General features: G+C 41.8%; 2 protein-coding genes across 2 annotated transcripts; both read right to left on the reverse strand.

Moving 5' to 3' along the window:
- Nucleotides 1-528: 528 nt before the first annotated feature.
- Nucleotides 529-11,341, reverse strand: hhipl1 (HHIP-like 1). The gene is made up of 9 exons (XM_053845595.1): nucleotides 11,007-11,341; nucleotides 8,888-9,534; nucleotides 8,653-8,796; nucleotides 6,473-6,801; nucleotides 5,719-5,845; nucleotides 5,108-5,253; nucleotides 4,949-5,030; nucleotides 1,883-1,965; nucleotides 529-1,802 (listed from the first exon to the last, which is right to left on the reverse strand). Exons 1-9 carry the CDS (start codon nucleotides 11,277-11,279, stop codon nucleotides 1,276-1,278), a joined length of 2,358 nt encoding a protein of 785 aa, XP_053701570.1. The 5' UTR covers nucleotides 11,280-11,341; the 3' UTR covers nucleotides 529-1,275.
- Nucleotides 11,342-12,224: 883 nt separating this feature from the next.
- On the reverse strand, nucleotides 12,225-19,446 carry rrh (retinal pigment epithelium-derived rhodopsin homolog). Its single transcript, XM_053845596.1, has 7 exons — nucleotides 19,276-19,446; nucleotides 15,965-16,155; nucleotides 15,371-15,470; nucleotides 15,035-15,188; nucleotides 14,652-14,820; nucleotides 12,589-12,767; nucleotides 12,225-12,506 (listed from the first exon to the last, which is right to left on the reverse strand). The coding sequence occupies exons 1-7, from the start codon at nucleotides 19,385-19,387 to the stop codon at nucleotides 12,404-12,406; spliced, it is 1,008 nt and encodes a 335-aa protein (XP_053701571.1). The 5' UTR covers nucleotides 19,388-19,446; the 3' UTR covers nucleotides 12,225-12,403.
- Nucleotides 19,447-19,946: the final 500 nt, after the last annotated feature.

A 19,946-nucleotide genomic window follows, 5' to 3' on the forward strand; every position in this document is an offset into this window, starting at 1 on the left:
CTCACCTCCTCTATCACCGTCTGGTACAACAGCGCCACCTCCAGGGACAAGAGCAGACTGAAGCGCATCATGTGTTCTGCTGAGAAGGTGATGGGTTGCAGCCTACCACCTCTTCATGACCTGTGTGTCTCCAGGACCCAGACACGTGCATGTTGGATCAGGTTGGACCCTTCTCACCCTGGTCATGTTTCTCTTCCCTCTGGCAGGCGGCTACGGTCGATCCAGACAAGAACCTCCCGTCACAGGAACAGCTTCTTCCCCTTGGCCGTCAGACTGTTGAATTTGTGATCAGCCTTTTTAATTTAATTTTATTGACAGCAGTTTATTCCGAAGCACTTTCCTAGTTGGTGGTATCCCCACTGACCATGGCTATACATTTAATTCTGATTATCTGATCACACCATTTGTAAATGCGTAATACCAGCAAACACCAGAAACATGCACTGCTACGGTCGTTTCAATGCAGTTGAACAACAGCAACAATAAATGTAGAAATGACACCTAAGTGCAAACTTTAAATGATGAAGTAAAAATACAAGATGACCGATGACATGTAGAAGTTCTTTAGTTTGGCCTTTATTCATCATCTCAAGAGACAAAAGCTTGTACTCATTAAGATAAAATCTCTCAAAAACTCTTCATTGTTAAATTTCTTTTAACCAGTGAACAGTTCATTAGTGTTTAGAGGAAGGCCATCAGTGAAACTGGAGACACCTTGGGCTTCTTTCAACGTGCTGGTTTACCAAAACCATGTGTGGGTTGTCCAAACTCACAGCTAGTTTCATTAAACCTGAGTGGTGTGGTGTTGTTTACCCTGTCTGCATCAGACCGAGGTACCTGACCATCTAATGCTAACTATGCAACCCTTTATATGACGCACACGTCTCATCTTGTGCTGCATGCTGAATAACATTTTCACTTGTAAGACACTTTTTTTTCCTATAATACAACATAGCAATTCAAAAAGTTCTGGTTGTTGTCTGTGACTTTCCGAGTAAAAGTTAAGAAAAGATATTTCATGATTTGTATTTTAGAATTCAGAAAGCAGAAGTCAGATTTTTCATTTTCATTTTCTTCTACTCTCAAGCTAATGTTAGCACATGACCACATTTGAAAGAAGCTCAAATTGCATTTCACTACTTTTACCATACATGTACGCCAACCCTTGACAAAACCCAAACTTTGATTATACAACCCGAGAAACCCAAATTTAAAACACCAATTTTAAAAGAGAATGGTAGTTTGATTGTTTATGCTCATTTTTTGTTTGTACCGTCAGACCTCAGTTGCCTGATCTTGGCTACCACAAATAACTCCAGCATCTTCGTAGTGTTGACAGTTATGCTTCCCCACGCCTGCATGCTGACACTCTAGCAAGCTCGATTCAGTTCCTTCACACTGGACGTCATCCAGCAAAATGGGCAGATGCTCTCCTTCTCCAAACTCTGCGTTCTTGACAGGGACCAGAGCGTTCTGGAATCCAAGCTGTTTACAAACCACTATTGCGTTCTGGATATTCCAGAGATCATCACATACTGTTCCCCATTGCCCATTAACAAAGATCTCCACCCGTCCACGATTTCTTCCTGCATCACTGATAAGTCTAACCGAACCATTTTGATGTTTGCCCTTTCTTCGCCGGCCTTTACGACCTTTGGGTATTTTGCTGGTGTCTTTTGTTGGTGATGGGAAGTTTTGGTCCTGTCCAGCCAAATGATCAGTGAGCTTCTCGAGCCTGTCATGTGTTTCTGTGTGGTGGGGGCCATCTTTGTGTTTCTTAGGAGGATCAACAGAAATGAATGCTGATTTAAAAAAAAAAAAAAAAACAAGAACAGAGTGAGTTGTGAGAGTCATGCCTTAATAAACACTGAGGCTAACTCACTTTCCTGCGGCACAAACTTGATCAGGGAACTCTTCACTCTGACAGGTTGAGCATCATAGTGACACTGTCTTGGTGGAGCACGTCTGAAACATATATTCAACATTTAGGTCAAATCAAAGCAGTTGAGTAAAAAGACTGAGGTTTTAGGTTTAAAATGGAATTTTAACAGTATCCTGCACTTTGTAATAGCCATTTTGAATTTGAATTGGGGACAAAAACCTTCTGTTGCATGTCTATGAAAATACATACATACAAGTACATGGTAACTGATGAGATCATTTTTATCACTTTGAATCAATCAGTCTTTATTAATGCAACTCAATATTGCCTCAATGTCCAGACAGGAAGTGCACACTTTATACAGCTAAGCTTAAACATCAATGGAAAAGCGATCAATTGAAAACATAGCTAATACCATTGTATCCTGTGATTCTAATATTACTCATACTTAAATATAGATTTTTTAAAACCAATAAAGTACTATTCTTGATAATGAAAACTAATAATCTAAAAAGTGGTCAGCTTCAAAGCTCAAATATTCACATCAACAGGCATCATCAGGAACAGCTGAGAACAGGCCTCAAGTCATCGCTCAAGTTTGCAGATGACATCACCGGAATTAGACTTATCTCAGAGACTACAAGAGACTACTGACCTGGCGCAGCCATAAGAGCTCCAGTCACCCCAAAATGACTCAGCAACTCCATACTTCACATCGTAGAGTTTATCAGTCAGCTTGGAATCTTGTCCACCCGAGACATAAAGTGGGAGCTAAATATCGGTCTCATCATGAAGACGGCTCAGAAGCGGATATAATAATAATAATAATAATAATAATAATAATAAACCTGTTTTCAAAAGCGATGAACGGTTTTCAGATTCTGAAATTAAAGCGATGTTGGACAACATGACCTTTGCCTCTCTCTACTGAATTAATTGTGTACTGCATTTGCTTGAACATCGGTAGACTGCTGCCACTTTACTGAAAGATCACCTCCTTCTGTTATATTTGACATCAGTCAATTACACCTACAGTGGTGGTCAAACGTTTACATAACATAATGTCATGGCTGCCTTGAGTTTCCAGGTATTTCTACAAATCTGATTTTTCTCTGATAGAATGATTGGAACAGATACTTTTTTGTCACAAAAAACAATCATGAAGTTTGATTCTTTCATGACTTTATTATGGGTAAACTGAAAATGTGACCAAATCAGCTGGGTCAAAAATATACATACAGCAATGCTTATATTTATATTTGGTTACTATCGGACTTCAGGACTTTGGGAAGGCCATTCTAAAACCTTACTTATTTAGCGATTCCATTACCACTTTTGATGAGTGTTTGGGGTCATCGTCCTATTGGAACACCCAACTGCGCTCAAGACCCAACCTTCAGGCTGATGACTTTAGGTTTTCTTGAACAATTTGAAGGTAATCCTCCTTCTTCAGTGTCCCATTGACTCCCTGTAAAGCACCACTTCCATTGGCAGCAAAACAAGCCCACAGCATAATACTACCACCACCGTGCTTGATGGTAGGCATGGTATTCTTGGGGTTAAAGGCAGCACCTTTTCTACTACAAACATATTGCTGGGCCATATTGTGGCCAAACAGCTCAATTTTTGTTTCATCTGACCACAGAACTTTCCTCCAGAAGGTCTTGTCTTTGTCCATGTGATCAGCAGCAAACTTTAGTCGAGCCTTTAAGGTGCCGCTTTTGGAGCAAGGGCTTCCTTCTTACACGGCAGCCTCTCAGTCCATGGCGATGCAAAACACGCTTGACCGTGGACGCTGACACCTGTGTTCCAGCAGCTTGTAATTCTTGGCAGATGTGCTTTTTGGTGCTCCTGGGTTGACTCTTCACCCTCCTGAACAGTTTTCTCTCAGCAGCAGGTGACAGCTCACGTTTTCTTCCTGATCATGGCAGTGACAAAACAGTGCCATGCACTTTATACTTACAAACAATTGTTTGCACTGTTGCTCTTGGAACCTGCAGCTGCTTTGAAATGGCTCCAAGTGACTTTCCTGACTTGTTCAAGTCAATGATTCTCTTTTTCAGATCTGTGCTGAGCTCCTTTGACTTTCCCATTGTAGCGTTTGTGGGTGTTTTTATTCAATGAGCCCTTTTGAAATGGCCTCAGAGAAGTCACCAGCTGTAGCCACTCATGATCACTCACAAGAAGTTAAGAAGCCATGCTATGAATCTCATGTCATTGACACAACTTTCTAAGTCTCCAAAATTGCTCATTCATGTTGCTGTATGTATATTTTTGACCCAGCAGATTTGGTCACACTCAGTTTATAATAATAATAATAAAATCATAGAAGAACCAAACTTCATGAATGTTTTTTGTGACAAAGAAGGACCTGTTCCAATCACTATATCAGTTATATCAGAGTTGTAGAAATAACTGGAAACATGACATGCCATGACATTATGTTCTTTACAAGTGTATGTAAACTTTTGACCACCACTGTACATGAGCAACATTTTTTTCTGCTATGTGACTTACACTGCAGAGCAACAGCAACCCTTCACTGAAAACAAGCTGAAGTGAAAGAGTCACAGATTCGAAACTGTCTGCTCCCCATCGCCTTTATTATCATTGGCACCAGTGACCACCACGGTTACTTGATGGCCAACAAAACCAAATTACTTTACTTTAAAAATCACACAAACTGCCTCATGAGGATGCTGTATGAGAGAAGAATTTGAGTTTGTTTTTGGATAATCCAGTTAGCGTGTTAACACAACTGCTGTTGAGTGAATATTTTCCAATGACATCAGTTATATGTTAACAAGATAGAACTGGCTTCAGATTTCTATCAAGGAGTCTTGTTGGTCGGTCAGTCAGTGGAGCATCATTGGGTGATAAAAACAACATTGTGAAACTTGAGAGTTTAATTCAATCCAGTCAAATGTGTTGAAGCTTGGCACTATGCTTTCTGTTGCGGGATCAAGCTATTGCAATATTGCAGCTATTGTAAAAACATTCCATCAATTCATATTTCATTTTGTTTGTCTCTTCCTGTTTGAACCTTCAAAGCTACAGTCACCTTACCTGGAAGGATCCACCACTTTATAAATGACACCTGAAGAAGACATAGCGCTCGGCACTGACGTTGACAGGAAGTACAGCTCACCTGGGGGTACAGAATGATCAAGTACTGAAAGTGAAACAATAATGGAATTGCAAAATGATTAGAGGAGAGGATTTGACCTGCTTCATCCTCAGCAAAGGAGATGATGTACTGATGATAGTTGTTGATGAGCCCAGGAAAAAGACACGTCTGACCTAACCCCATGCAAATCTCATTGTAATGCCAACGCTGTGTGTGTTGATCCTCTCGGAGACTCATCAGACGCCTGCAAACAGAAAACAATACGAGTAAGTATGTAAAACTGGAAAAGTGGTGAAAGACCAAAGTACACACTTGTTTGTCTGTTGGTTTGTCCGTAAACAGAATAAATCCCAAATGGGCTAATGTACTTGAACGAGAAGTAGTGACTTGATTTTGGAGAAGCTCCGCAGGTTCATTTGGATTTATGTGGGTTTTTATAAAAGATTCCACCGTTTCAATTTTTCAAAAGAAATATCCAGTTGCATGAGAATGTCACATTTGGACGTTTAACATTATGACTTAAGAAAACACAACATGCAATGAAATCACTGCTGTAAATCAATGTTGGTGTCAATGTGGAGACCTTTTGAAGGTTAAATTAAATCCAGCAGACAGCATCACAGATAATGTCACACGCCTGGATCAAGCTTCCTCCCCTGGTGAAAACGCCCCACAGTTCCACTGAAAAGCCGTTGCGAAAAGCATTTACCCACTCATGAAGTCTCCAAAGATGTACAGACCATTTAAGTTAGGATATTCACAGCCTCGGTAGATGTATCCTCCAGTCACTGACTTTCCCTTGCTGTGGGGATATGCGTAGATGGGAAGAGTATCACCTGAAAGAAAGTGCAAATTGGTTTTCATTTAAGTATTTCATTCCGAAACATGTGAAATATGCGTATAATGGTAGCAAGCAGTGGTGTTCCTTCAGCTCACTGTACTCTCAATCTACACTTACAGGACTCCGGAAACCAAAATGGATTGCAAGAGACACCTAAACCTATAAGGGGCAGAAATCATTATAACAGTTCTACACTTTACTCCTTTTCGATCCCTCATATCAAGTTGATGATGATGAAAGAATTTTTTTGTAGCAAGCTGTAGTTTAGAGCTTGTGCAACTTTCAGACCATGCTTGCTACTACTTTGGGCAAATGGTTCACAAAATTCTCGTATGCTTTTCTACGCAGGTCCCTGAAGGTAATGAGGCTTCATGAAACAGTGCCATTTTTTTCCAGAGCCCACTGTAAGGTAACATTGGCTTTAAATATTTTGGTATGAAAAACCATTTACATGAAACCTCCTACTGAGCACCACCGACTGAGCCCTGAAAATGAGGACACTGTTTGATAAAACCTCATGAGCCTTCTACTAATTCACACTGAAAGTGAAAATGTTTTCGTCTAATAGCGACAGTGGTTGCTCCAGGAAGCAATAAAAGACAATCACAGTCGTGGTCCTCACCAAGGGAAGTGTTGACACACAGTTTGTTATCATAGCAGGAGAAGCCCTCTCTGGCCCGCCAGCCGTAGTTGTGACCTTTCTCGATGATGTCAATCTCTTCGAACTTGTTTTGGCCCACATCTCCACAGATAATACGACCCTTGCCCTCTTTACTCCTTGGGTCTCCTCTGTCCACTGAACACCTCCACATGTTGCGGACGCCGTATGCGTAGACCTCAGGACGAGCTCCAGGTTCATGGATGAAGGGATTGTCAGGGGGAATCCTGTACAGTGGACCTCTGTCATTGTCATCCACATCAATTCGGAGGACTTTGCCAAGAAGAGTTGACCTAGTGGAGCAACCAGCCAAATTAGCAGATCAACATCATGATAACACTCTATAAATCATAGTATTAAAATCTACTGCGATGGGACTTCAAATACCAGACACCAAATGTTACTAAATGACAGTCAGTTATCATGGTCTGCTTTTTGGTTTTATTTTGTCTGTATTCCTCCTGTGTTCTACCCTCTGTGTCTCTATTCCTCCTTGTGTTTGAACTTTTAATAGCCGTGATCCATGATCTAGTTCTGACATCCATGTGCTTAGTGTTCCTTCTTTTGTTTCCTCTGATCTGCTGGGTGTGAGTTGGACCACCACATGCTTGTTTGTTCGCTCTGATTATTTGTTGTGGTTTTTGTGTGAGTGTTCTGACCGCAGACTTTCTTTTATCAGATTTTGCTCTCCCGGTTCGGTGACACCCTCAGTTCTGATTTTTTATGTATTAACAAATTGTAATGTTGAGCAATTGAACCCTTTATACTACATCAATTATCAGCACCTGGAATCCGCTGGATTCCGGATAAAATTCATCATAAAAGCGGTTTGTGGTGAAGGGATGAATTTGTAAAATATAGTTTGTTAATTGAGTCGGTATGTTGATGTAAAATATTGCAGTGTCAAGGATTGAGAGCTAACTACTGGGTCGAATTTCCCAAAGTGGGACAAATAAAGGCAATTTCATCTAATCTCTCAAGTCTTTAAACTGTGTTTATGCAATAAAAAAGGACACTATTAAAAGCCCCAACACTCATTGTTGGAATTGTTTTTTTTTGTTGTTGTCATCCATTTGTTTTTACTTTATTTACCAGTAGGGAGGCCACCCGAGGATCTGAGAGAATTTCTACAATGTATTCAGGGGCACAAGGGACAGAGTGATCAGTCTCAAGTTAGAAATTAAGTGGTCATCATCAATGTAGTGAGTGCTTATGCCCCACAGGTGGGGTGTGACCTTGAGGAGAAGGAGACCTTCTGGAGCGAATTAAATGTACTGCAGCAGAGTATACCCAGAGGTGAGAGAGTAGTCATTGAGGCAGACTTCAATGGACATGTTGGTGCAGGAAACAGAGGTGATGAGGAAGTGATGAGGAAGTGAACTTTGGTATCCAGGATAGGAACAATGAAGGTCAGATGGTTGTAGACTTTGCAAAAAGGATGGAAGTGGCTGTGGTCAATAGTGTCTCCCAGAAGAGAGAGGAGCATAGGGTGACTTATAGAAGTGGAGGTAAGGAGCACACAGGTGGATTACATCTTGTGTAGACGATGCCACTTGAAGGAGATTGGTGATTGTAAAGTAGTAGTGGGTGAGAGTGTGGCCAGACAACATAGGATGGTGGTGTGCAGGATGACCATGGTGGTGAGGAAGGTGAAGAGGGCAAAGGCAAAGTGGTGGACGCTGTAGGAGGAAGAGTCAAGAGTTCTTGGTGTGTCATCTGGAAGAAAAGTGTATAAGGAGACTTGGTGCTGGAATGAAGAAGTGCCGGAGTGTGCACAAAGGAAGAGGTTAGCTAAGAAAAAGTGGTACATTGAGAGCACAGAAGAGAGTAGACAGGAGTACAGGGAGGCCCAACAAAGACAAAGGTAATGGTGTCAATGGCCAAACAGAGGGCCTACGAGGACTTGTATATGAGGTTGGACAGTAAGGAGAGTGAGGGAGATTTGTACAGGATTGCAAGGCAGCGAGATAGAGATGGGAAGGACGTGCAGCAGGTTAGGATGATCAAGGATAGAGAGGGGAATGTTTTGACTGATAACAGAAGTGTCTTGCAGCTGTCATTGCAAAGAGTCAAATCCACTCTTCTAGCAGCCATTTTGGTAGGGATTTGGGGGTGGACTCGATGAAAGGTGAGCAGCTTCTTACTTGTTCTGGGCATTTCCGTGAGTTCCAAAAGGATCACCCGCCATGCCGCCATCTCCGGTAAAAATGTACATGTATCCATCGTCACCAAACAGTAGTTGCCCTCCATTGTGATTGGACGCTGGTTCATCGATTTCAAGAATCACTCTGAAATGTCAGTGGACAGGACAAAATCATTGTAGATATGGTTGTGAGACACCCACATTATTATGAGAGACAACCTGGTAAGTATACCCACCGCTCAGAACTATGGTCCACCATATTCATGTCATGAGTGGAAATGCGAAATTCACTGATTCTGATTCGCTCATCAAACCCCACTTCCACAGAGTAGTACACATATAGCTTCCCATTATACTTGTATTTGGGGTGAAAGGTTAGTCCGAGGAAGCCTCTTTCGTCCCCCTCCCATGGAGATGTCAGCACTGCCTTTGTAATATTCAAAAATGGTCTTTCTAGTTTTGACCGGTTTGGCAGGTAAACCCATACCACACCCACTTGTTCTGCCACAAAAAAACGGTGCGTTCCATCATTCGCATGGACCATGGCGAGAGGATTTCGGAGTCCATTCGCCACCTCTTCAAGACAGAGCTGCATGCAACCATCCACCCCTGACTGGACTTGACCCAGGCTCTGCGACAGCTTGTGGTTACTGAGAAGGTGAGGGTAGCAGTAGTCTGCATCATTCAGCTGTAGGTACTGACAGAGACTTGTTTCATCATTTATGAGTCTGTGAATGTTCTTGTCATCAGACAGATGAGAGATGGTGGAGCTGCACTTGGACCAGAACCTGGAGCAGTAGTCTGGACACAGCCCTGGCATGGTCCGGACTGGAGTGTTGGGGTCCTCAGCATCAAACAAGTGAGCAGCATAAGGTGAACACTCCTGATCAAAGAGGCAAACCCATTGTTTATAGAGGATCTGTACAATAGACTACAGGCTTCGGTTATGACATGATATTGCAGTAAGCTGTTGGCAGTGCCAGAATTAATAACAGCAGGCAGTAGTGTCAGTAGCTGTAGGATCACCAGTAGAATCTGGCGCCGACAAAATAGCAGCAATGACGACAGTATACTGGAAGTAGTGAGTGGCAGACATACTGCTCCTTTCTTGGATTTTGCACCAGTCAATTGAATATTGAATATTATTTGAATATTATTTATCATTTGTGACGTTGTTGCCTTGAACTGGCTTTTTTGCAGGTCACTTTTTTTTTCCATTTTCCTCCTATCTTGTTTTTTTGTGTTTTCATGTGTTGTATATTTCATGTATTAGGTTCTTGTTGTCAAGTCATTTGAATCACTGGCACATATTGCAAATCTATCAAAACCCTTAGGTGTTGCTGAGAACAGCCATGCAGTGCATATTGTTTGCAATTGTTCTTTTCAATATAAATACAGACTGTGGGTGCTGTCATTTTAAATTACATTTTTAAAGAATAATTATGATTTTAAAATGTACCATTCATTCCTCAAGAGGTTAAACTAAATTTCAACAGATTCGTCTTCATACTGACCCGGACTACAGTCACTGTATGTTGGAAGACCACAACAATGACTATAATGCAACATGCAGGTGCACATGTTCTGTGCACAAGATGTGCAGCAGATCACATGCGGACACCTGCAGCTTCAGGTACAGCTCATCTGAGATCTAGAGAGCTCAACCTCTTCTCCGTCTTTATTGTCAATTGCTTTCACATTGGTTTTCACAAGGTGTTTGCATTCATCCAGATCATGTACTTGATGTGGTAAAATCTTCACTGAGATTATGTATATTAATTTCCCTTTTGTTTATTCCAGTTATTTCATTTGAGTCAGTTTGAATGCCACCCATTGATCTCTGTCATATCCTCTCTTTGTTTTCACTTTTCTTCATCATATTGATCATCACCTAGGCTGACCCTCAACAATCTCTTCCGACTAACTTCGGGGTCAGAGTCCAGCAGCTAAGCCAGTACTTTTTTGGGATATTATGTTGTAATGTTTCACTGGATGCTGGGTTTTATAAGTATTAATTTTCCTTTTCTCTCCCTAAGCACACAGTTATCAGTGTATATGTATATATGTGCAGAAGTTAGACTCATAAAGCAAACTTAGACTTGTATATTGCATCACTATATACATATATATAGATAGATAGATAGATAGATAGATAGATAGATAGATCTATCTATACACACACACAGAGTGATGGAGGCGCTTGACTGAAGGCGCAGTGTACTTGCAAGTGTGGACTGGTGAAGACTGAAATCACAGATCACAGTGGCAGAACAACATTAGTTCCTTAGACGCACGCTAGAATACCAGGGCACAGTGATTTCAGTGATTCTCCAGTCAGATCGTGGCTGTTGTTACCTGACACAGCAGCTCCACTACATAGCCCGCACAGCTCGCGTACCCTTCGTCATCGAATTGGTTCATTACGTGATAGAACCGGGTCATCAGCTGCTGGTCCTTTTCAAAGTCGCAGCAGCCGAATTCCTTGTACATGACGCAGAACTCCAGCTCCCGAAGCGGTCGGAACGGGGGCTTAAAGTCCAAGCACTGCGGGTGCAACTTCGCTGGTGCGATCATCCACGCACAAAGGTACAAAGCATGTGCGAACCGCAGGACTTTTCTCGGATTCATTGCGTTCGATAACGAGTTCAGAACCGCAGCTTCCTGTGTGCACTTTGCTCTGGTTCTGATCACATGCTTTGATTTGTGACGTCGTGTCCGGACCACTCTCTCGGGGTCCATAAAAGGGAAGGAGAAATAACATGGACGGATCGCAGGTAGTTCACCTGGATTTCTGTCGCTACTGAGGCATGGCTAATATCAGCGTTGTATTACTTAACAGTGTTATATTACAGATGACCTGCAGGTGTCGACATTCCCCGTCTCAAACAAACCGAGCAAAAAAGACCAATTTTCATGTCTTTTCAGCGAGGGATTTGTACGGTAGTGAAGAAGTACAAAACACATTTACAAACATCTTTAGCAAACATTATTTTTCCTGAGTTTGTAAGCGGTTTGTAAGCAGGTTAGTAAATCTGTTTTCAGAGTCCGTAAATTAAATTTGAGTTTGTAGGTATGTTTCCAGTGTATGCAGGTTTTTTTTTTTTTTTTTTTTTTAACTCTTATTATTTTTGCAGGCTGGCTCCACCAGTGTCTGCCGCACATTTTTGTCTTTCAAATGGCAAAATACATTCTATTACATGACGTTGTCAATTTGAAGTGAAATAATTGTTGAGGCCTACTTGCACGTTGTTTGATTGTGTTATTGCTTCACACGCGAATCTTGAGCCTTGTTTTTAACTCATGGCACATGGGTTTTTATTTGCAATATTTGGTGACTAAATGTTTGTTGTATCATTAGTCAAAATAGAAACTAACTAATGTACTGTAATTTTTGCTCATGGGGCTTCTACTTTTTAAGTATTTTTTTTTTTTTTTTTTAATGTCCCTTTCCAATCGGCCCTCAAAGTTTCATTGAAACGTGCGACGTAGTTATTCTGTTTCACCAAGATTAAAAAAAAGAAAGAAAAAAATGGGGCCCCATTATATAACCCAGTCTGTCATTGGTGTAAGTTAAGATACAAGCTTCCACAACATTTCAAGCACCCTTTATTGACACAATGTAATGTAATGTAATGATTCATGCAACAGAAGAGAAGAGCTTGAAATCAACTCATTCATTCAGACACACTTTGCTTGACTTTCTACATAACCACAGCAGTCCATTCAATTATAGAAATCATCTTAGACAAGTTCTACTGACTCAGTGGGGGCTGTGGAGTTGTCATGACAACCTCACTAATGGAAATGTGCTGTCTGCTCTGACACCGTATCATGCCTAGGATGGCTCTTCTGAATCTGCAAGAAAGAAAAAAAAACATATTTCCGAAATGTTTTTTGTGCATCGGCTTATGCTGTGGCAAGTAACGTGTTTACAAACTTCTTGTTGGCGATGACATAAATGCAGGGGTTGTAGAAGGTGGAGGACTTGGCAAAGAGTGGAGCAATGATGGCCATGGGGGCAGAGATTGTTTTGGGGTCACTGAACGATGCCCACAGACACACTATGGCGTAGGGAGACCAGGCCACCAGAAACATCACGATCATCACAATTGACATCTACAACACACATAAGAACGACAACTTAACCATTTTGTTAATGCTGCCAACTGAATCACGCTATGATTAATTAAAGTGTCATGAAGACAGGCTTCTATACATGGTAAGCAGAGGGTCACAGAATTGTCTATGGTCAACCTATTGCCACAGCAAATCTGCATCTTCCACTGGAACCCATTGTGTGTACTAACTCTGCGTTGCTGAGATTTCGGTCAACTAAATAATTGGAGACACTCAAAACAAGGGGTGTCCAAATGTGCGTCTGGTGCTGCTTGTTTTAGCTGACACCCGATTGGCAAAGATGTGTGTGCTTGGTTTTTTTTTTTTTTTCACCACCGTGGCTCTTTCTGGAACAGTTTGAACACCCCTGCTCCAAACCTTCCTCTAAATTTGGGATTTACTTAAATCCACTCACATTCATTTATAAGTGAGAGCAGCAACCCTTGCTTGTGATAAATATGTTTTAAGTAGAGACTATATTTTCCTTTTTATTGTAATATACTACAGTATATGCTCATTTCTTTACGCTTTGAGGTAAGCCCAACCCATCGGAAGTGATCCGGGTTTTGTTTCCCACAGTTACATAAGCGCTCCCCTGTGACTATAGTCTATCAAAGAAAATGTTGACCTATTTTCTGGGTACATTTTGATTGAAAGCATGACAGGTCACTGCAGTCAGAGAGCCAGTCTCCCCATGTCACAGCTTCTTGTCTGTTTCCCCACACAGCTTCCCTGCCTGTCTAATCTGTTCCTCACACATCAACCTCGTACACCCTCCTTTGCACTTAATCACCTTTATAATATTCCTATTTGTCACCCACCTCGTTCTCCTTGACTTCTTGGTCACCTCCCTGACAAGAGTCCATCTCCCCAGATTGCTCAGTTTAGTTGACAGACAGCTCTGGTGGTTCCAAATCTGATCCATTTACGAGAAATGGAGGTTCTGGTGCCCGTTTACCACCTTAAATGTACAGTGGTACCTTGGTTTTCAAACATCCTGGACTTCGAACAAATCGGAAGCCGGAAAAAACACAATGTGCGCGGACGAATCAGATGACCCACGACGCGTTGTTATGTATAACGCAGCCTCTGTATGCAGACGTGTCCCGTTAGCTACATTTACGGACTGTTTTTTCTTCATATTGAAGTGTAAAAACCTTTCCTGTCTCCGCACTGGACAGTGGTAGAGTGTCACAGGGGAGGCGTTCACTCTCTGCACCTCCGAAGCTGGAGCGCGCACTCCAGGGTTTGATGACCTGTTGTCGGCTGGAGCTCAGACAGGGATGAGGACAGAGTGTTACTTGGTTTATGACTTTGTCACAGCCAAACTGCACAGAACAGCACATTCAGAGCTGGACACGCACCGGGCACCTCTTCACTTCTGGAGAGACGTCATTCACTCGACAAGCGGCCACACACATAGACGAACAGCGCACCTGCAGCAGACGCATTACACTCACTCCTACAAAAGCCTATTTTAAGGCTTGGAACGCATTATTTGTTTTTCCATTAATTGTAAGGGGAAAAATCGATTCAGATTTCGAACAAATCGTTTCGCAAACGGCCGTCTGGAACGGATTGTGTGAAGAACCGAGGTACCACTGTACCTATTTTCCTTAGGTGGATTTCAATTCCAGGTCCCTCACACCTTAGCAAGGACTGTGGATACTAGCAAATAAAAAGACCCATGTTGACGTAGTTGACATTATACTAAGGGTCTCTTGTCAACTCTTTGGAAAAGTTCTACAGTAAAATATGGATAACTCGAGTTACCACCCTAGACATGTATCGAACTTCTGGTTTCACTCACTTTTCTGATATCCAAATAATGTCACTAGTTATCTTGTCCAACAGACAAACAAATAAATTTTTTTTTTTTCTCACCTTCGTCACATCCATCTGGTCTGACCAGGTAGCGTTGCTATTGTCTAAACCATCTGTGGACTTGTACCTCTTTACCATGACAGACACGTTGTAGTAGCAGTAGAACATAACAGTGAGTGGAATCACAAAGTTAACAGCAATCACGGCCATGGTGTATGAAATGAAGGACCTGTAAGGAGATATTGGCAGTCAAAACCTTGCTAGTTAAATCACCTTCACAAGTTCAATGAGTTATAAAAATGGGTTTGAATCATAGCAGCTTCTCAGTACCTCAAAACATGTTCATAATTTTGCATTATTGACTCTGGATTTTAATGAAATACTAAAAGTAGAGTATAAATCATTAGTGAAAGGCAGACAAAAGTGATGTTGCATCAACTCACGCATCATTCTTCCTCCAGTTGACTGTGCATGTGGCACCTGTTGGATCTGGGGCATAGCTTGCCCAACCCACTAGGGGCATGGAAGACCAAAACACTGCATTGAGCCAGGCAGCTAGAATAAGAAGGTTGTATGACCTGAGTGTCATTTTCTGACCTGAAATGACAAGACACACTCAGATATATAAATGACTATGGATCATCGTACAATCAGTACATTTGCCTTTCGTTTTTGTCTTTCCTGACAAACAAAAAGTGTCAGTCTTAATGTTTACATTTTTCTTTTTCTTCAGAAGACTATTTTCTGTCAAATTTGGATAGAAAGGAGGAGGTTCGTACTTATGTCTGGCCTGCAGATGGTCAAGTAGCGGTCAATGGCCACGACGGTCAGCAGGCCGATGCTGGCCATACCAAAGAAGATGTTTAGAGCTGCGTAGATCTGGAGACAAATACATGAAGAACACACACTTTGAGAAGATGTCAAAGTGAATATTAGGCACGATTAGAGAACAGACACGTGCGGCTAAGCAGATGGCAGAGACAGCAATTTATTTTCTCTTCTTTTTTCTTTTAATGAATTCAGGTTTGAATCTTTTGATTTTTCTGTGTGGAGCATGCACGTTTTCCCTGTGCTTGCGTGGTTAGAAGGACACTCTAAAATTGCCCCTAGGTGTGTGTGTGTGTGAATGGTGTGTGTTCTCTATGATGGACTGGACCTGTACAAGGTGTATTCCTGCCTGTCGCCCAATGACTGCTGGGATAGGCTCCGACATTATTATTATTGTTGTTGTTGTTGTTGTTGTTGTCGATGATGATGTTGTTATTATTCGTACTATTATTATTATTTTTGTTGACAAACTTTTACATCCATCCAACACCACTTCCTTAATTTTAACATACTGTAAATGGCACTATGGTCCACAGTGCACCCACCTGGCAGCCGGTGTAGCCAAACTTCCAGCTCCCGTGAATATCGGAAGCAGCCGACATGGGATATCCAATGCCAGCCACCCCTATATCAGTGAAGGCCAGGTTGATGATGATGAAGTTGGTGGCATTTCGGAGCTCCTTAAACTTCACAAACATCAGGAGTACTACGATGTTACTGGCCAAACTGATGATCCCTAGAAAAGAGGAACAGATGTCACTATTACTGCTGTCATCCTCAGCCATTGGACTGGTGCTGCGTGGGTCCTACTGCACATTCCATTTCCATTGCCAGAACTTCATAGTTTCTCAGTGGGGTTTAGGTAAGGCGAGTTTGTCTGGCAAATCAAGGACACTAGCACCATGGTATTGTGAATCAAGTCTACACATAGTGTATTATAATGAAAATAAAATTGCAATAAAATAGCACTCCTGATTACTCCTTCAAAAAGTTACTTTACAGATTACTTGAATTTAAAAGTAACTAAATTAGAAAACAAGTTACTTGTCAAGTTACATTTAGCAGCCGATGACATCTCTCATTGAGGTTGGGGGTCTTGCGGATCCAACGTTTACCTGTTTGGGATCATTTTTTCAGCACAAGCTTATTTATATGAATGTACAGTCAATGTTTTATTTTGACACACTCTAAACCATTGGAGCAAAAATCACGCACAAAAAAAGGTTAATAATCATATATTTCCATTTCTATAATAAAAATGTAGGATTCTTCTTCTTATTATTATTATTTTACTTTTTTTTTTGCTTATTTAACTGCCAGGCAAAAATTTTGTAAGTCAGTTTGTCACGTCTTCTGTTGGCCACCTGGAGCCACTAGCTGCACTTAAGTGGCTACTGTCACCTCTGCGCTCTCCGTTGCGCCGGAGAATAATTCTATTTCTTTGCAGAGAAAGCTCAACATCAGTACGTCACATCAGTACCATTTCTTGCAGCACCAAAGAAAAAAATTTGCTAGAAAAATCGATTACAAATGTTGTTTAACTTGACCTATCAAGAGGATTAAAAAAAATAAAAAAAAAGTTTACCTGAATGTAACTTCAGTTCTGTGAATACGTGCGGAGCCCTCTAATGGACTTCGCTATTTGTTAATCCACTCTGAGACTCTGCCTTAGAATTGATTCGCTTCACTCTTCATCCAAGTAGGCTCCACCTCTCTCGATAAAACCCCCAGTTTCACACTGTTCATCTCTTTTTGGAAACTCAGATAAAGAACAGGGCTGGCTTGGCAGACAGTTATAGGGCTACACACATATTCATAGAACTGAGATTATATTCAGGTAAATACAGTTACTATGTCATTCGTGCTACACCCTCAAATGGGCTTCGCTATTCATTAATACCACGGCAAAGACCGTCGAGATGAGTTCCCTCTCAGTATGGCCCTCAACCAAAGAACCAGCAGGATCCAGAACCATTCCACATAAGAACCAGCCTGATTCATCTCAGTGTGGTCCTGAAACTGTCTGTTGGCCCGAATGAGCCACAGACCTCGACGCCATATCTCTGAGATAAGCTCGAGCAAAGGTAGAAGCTAATGACCAGGATGCAGCTTCACAGATGACCACCACGGACACACCTCCAAGTTTGCAGACGAGGAAAGCGCCATGGTTGAATGAGCCGTCAGGGGGCTCAACTCCTCATCAGCTCTGGAGGTCCAATCAGTCAAACGTTGTGTGGTCAACACTGTCCCAGCAGACTGACCCCCATAACAGACAAACAGTCTCTCCGATTTTTGTACTGCTTTGGTTTGGTCCAAGTAAATCGCCAGGGACCTCAATGGGCTGAGTCAATGTAAACCAGCCGCTTCCTTGTTCTGATGTGAATTGCTCTCAGAGGTATGATCCGTGACTTGAACGTTGACGAAATCACCTTAGGGATAAAGGTCAGATTTGGGCAAAGTATGACCAATTCCCTATCCTCACCAAAACAACAACCATGCCAGGTTAGTAGACAGCGCAACAAATCCCCCACTCTTTCTGTAGACACCAGAGCGAGAAGGAGTGCCGTGTTGGCCAGAGATCTCCCACTGATAATTTGTCCAGAAGTCCAGAAACCGCCTTGTGCCTGGACTTTCCGGACCCACTACAATCACCGACAGATGCTGGTCCCTTATACGCTGCAGCAGCGGCATCATCAGGCGTAACAGAGGAAACAAAACGTTTCAAAACGTTTATATGATGGGCCGACCTTAGACTACCTGACAGGGTCACATCCGTGAAGTAGTGTAAGCGCTGGATTACGTACCCCTGTGACACCCCTCTCATCAGATGCACCCGTGAGTCCCAGAACACCAGGTTGTGGCGTGCTCGGTCAGACATAACCAGATGGCAGTTCCTGTCTCGCACCGGATCCAGTCTCAAATGATCAAACCAACTCTGCAAACGTCTCATGTTCAGTAACCCCAGTTTCACGACTGGTTGTGCCGACATGAGATGCAGAAGCTCCGAAATGTTTTTGGCTCTCACCTGAGGGCTGTTCCTCACGTTATCTGTTCGAGCAGCTTTACGCGCTCGTCTGACAGCCATGCTGACGTCAACCTGGAGTCCACCCAGATTCCCGGGTATTGAATCTGATTGCTGGGGTGTAGCGCGCTCTTTTGGAAATTCACCACAAACCCCAACTGACTGATGTGAGACAAGATCTCCCCTGAGTGTCTCACAGCTTCCTCTCTTGACATCACTAGAACCAGCCGGTCGTCCAGATATGTAAGCACTCTGATCCCCTTCCTCTGCAGTGGTTCCAGATCCACATCCACGAACTTGGAGAAAGTCCAGGGGGCTAGGGAATAACGGAATCGATGGCGATTTAACTGAAAAAATGTTTTTCCTCCACAAGTAGTCCTGAGCTGGGGGTTCGAAAACCGGACACCCACAAACCACGACAGAACTGAATGTGTAGCGCGTGGAGAGCAGAGAGAGCACAGACAGAGGCACCAGACACAACACACTTTCTAAACTGTTTATTGAACAGTGTCTATATCTATATATATCTATATATATATCTATCTATATCTATATCTATATATATCTATATATATATATATATATATATATGTGTGTGTGTGTGTGTGTGTTGACATAAGTGGTAATAATAAAATACATTAACCCAAGCGCAAAAATAAAAATAAATATCAAGAATTTCCTCTCTTGTTTTACAGTGATATTTAACAACTCAATGACCGCAATGTTAAAAGCATAAGTATGACCTGGTAATGGAAGTACCAGGCTCCTGCATTAGACAAAAGTCAATATGTTCAAAATCAGCTACTGCTGGTGAAGCTGTGTTCTGTTTCCTACCTGCAGTGATCAGGTATCCAGCCACAATGTTGTGCTCCAGTTGTGTAAATGCACTTTTCTCTCCATGAGGGAAGTTGATGCTGGTCAGGTTATCTTCAGAGTCTGGCTCCATTTCATTTGACAACCAAGAGAATCAAACCAGACTGAAAAACACCAGGAGCCTCAAGTGAATGTAGGCCTGACTGGTCAGTTTATAAGTAAAATCTGTGGAGGAGGAGTGAGGGATTACCCCAACCATTGTGCTGGTTGTAGAAATAGCCTGTTTGTTACGGCAGGATTAGAGCTCACGTGAAAATTCTATTACTCCCCGCATAGTTTCTCAGAGAGCTCAACAAAATAACCATGTTGGCTGCGATTGAAGCTAAGTCAGTCATTTTGACAAATATGTAACCTAACATAATGAAGTGGATGATTGATTGATAATTTTAAGAAATAATTGAATAAGAAATATATTACACAAATGCAAGTTTTTATACTTGCGTTAAATTAAGATTAACTGAGGATATATTTTAGGAACAGGAGAGCGGTAACAGATTCGCAAGCCATTACAGAAAAATAATAGATGTACCTCACAATTTTGATGGCAAAGACAACATTTACTTAGTACTTTATGGTCATCCATCATGCTTGGTAAGAGATATTGTTTTAATTCATACATATTTTTTGTTATT

Source organism: Synchiropus splendidus, chromosome 16, assembly GCF_027744825.2.
Source record: "Synchiropus splendidus isolate RoL2022-P1 chromosome 16, RoL_Sspl_1.0, whole genome shotgun sequence".
NCBI lineage: Eukaryota > Metazoa > Chordata > Actinopteri > Syngnathiformes > Callionymidae > Synchiropus > Synchiropus splendidus.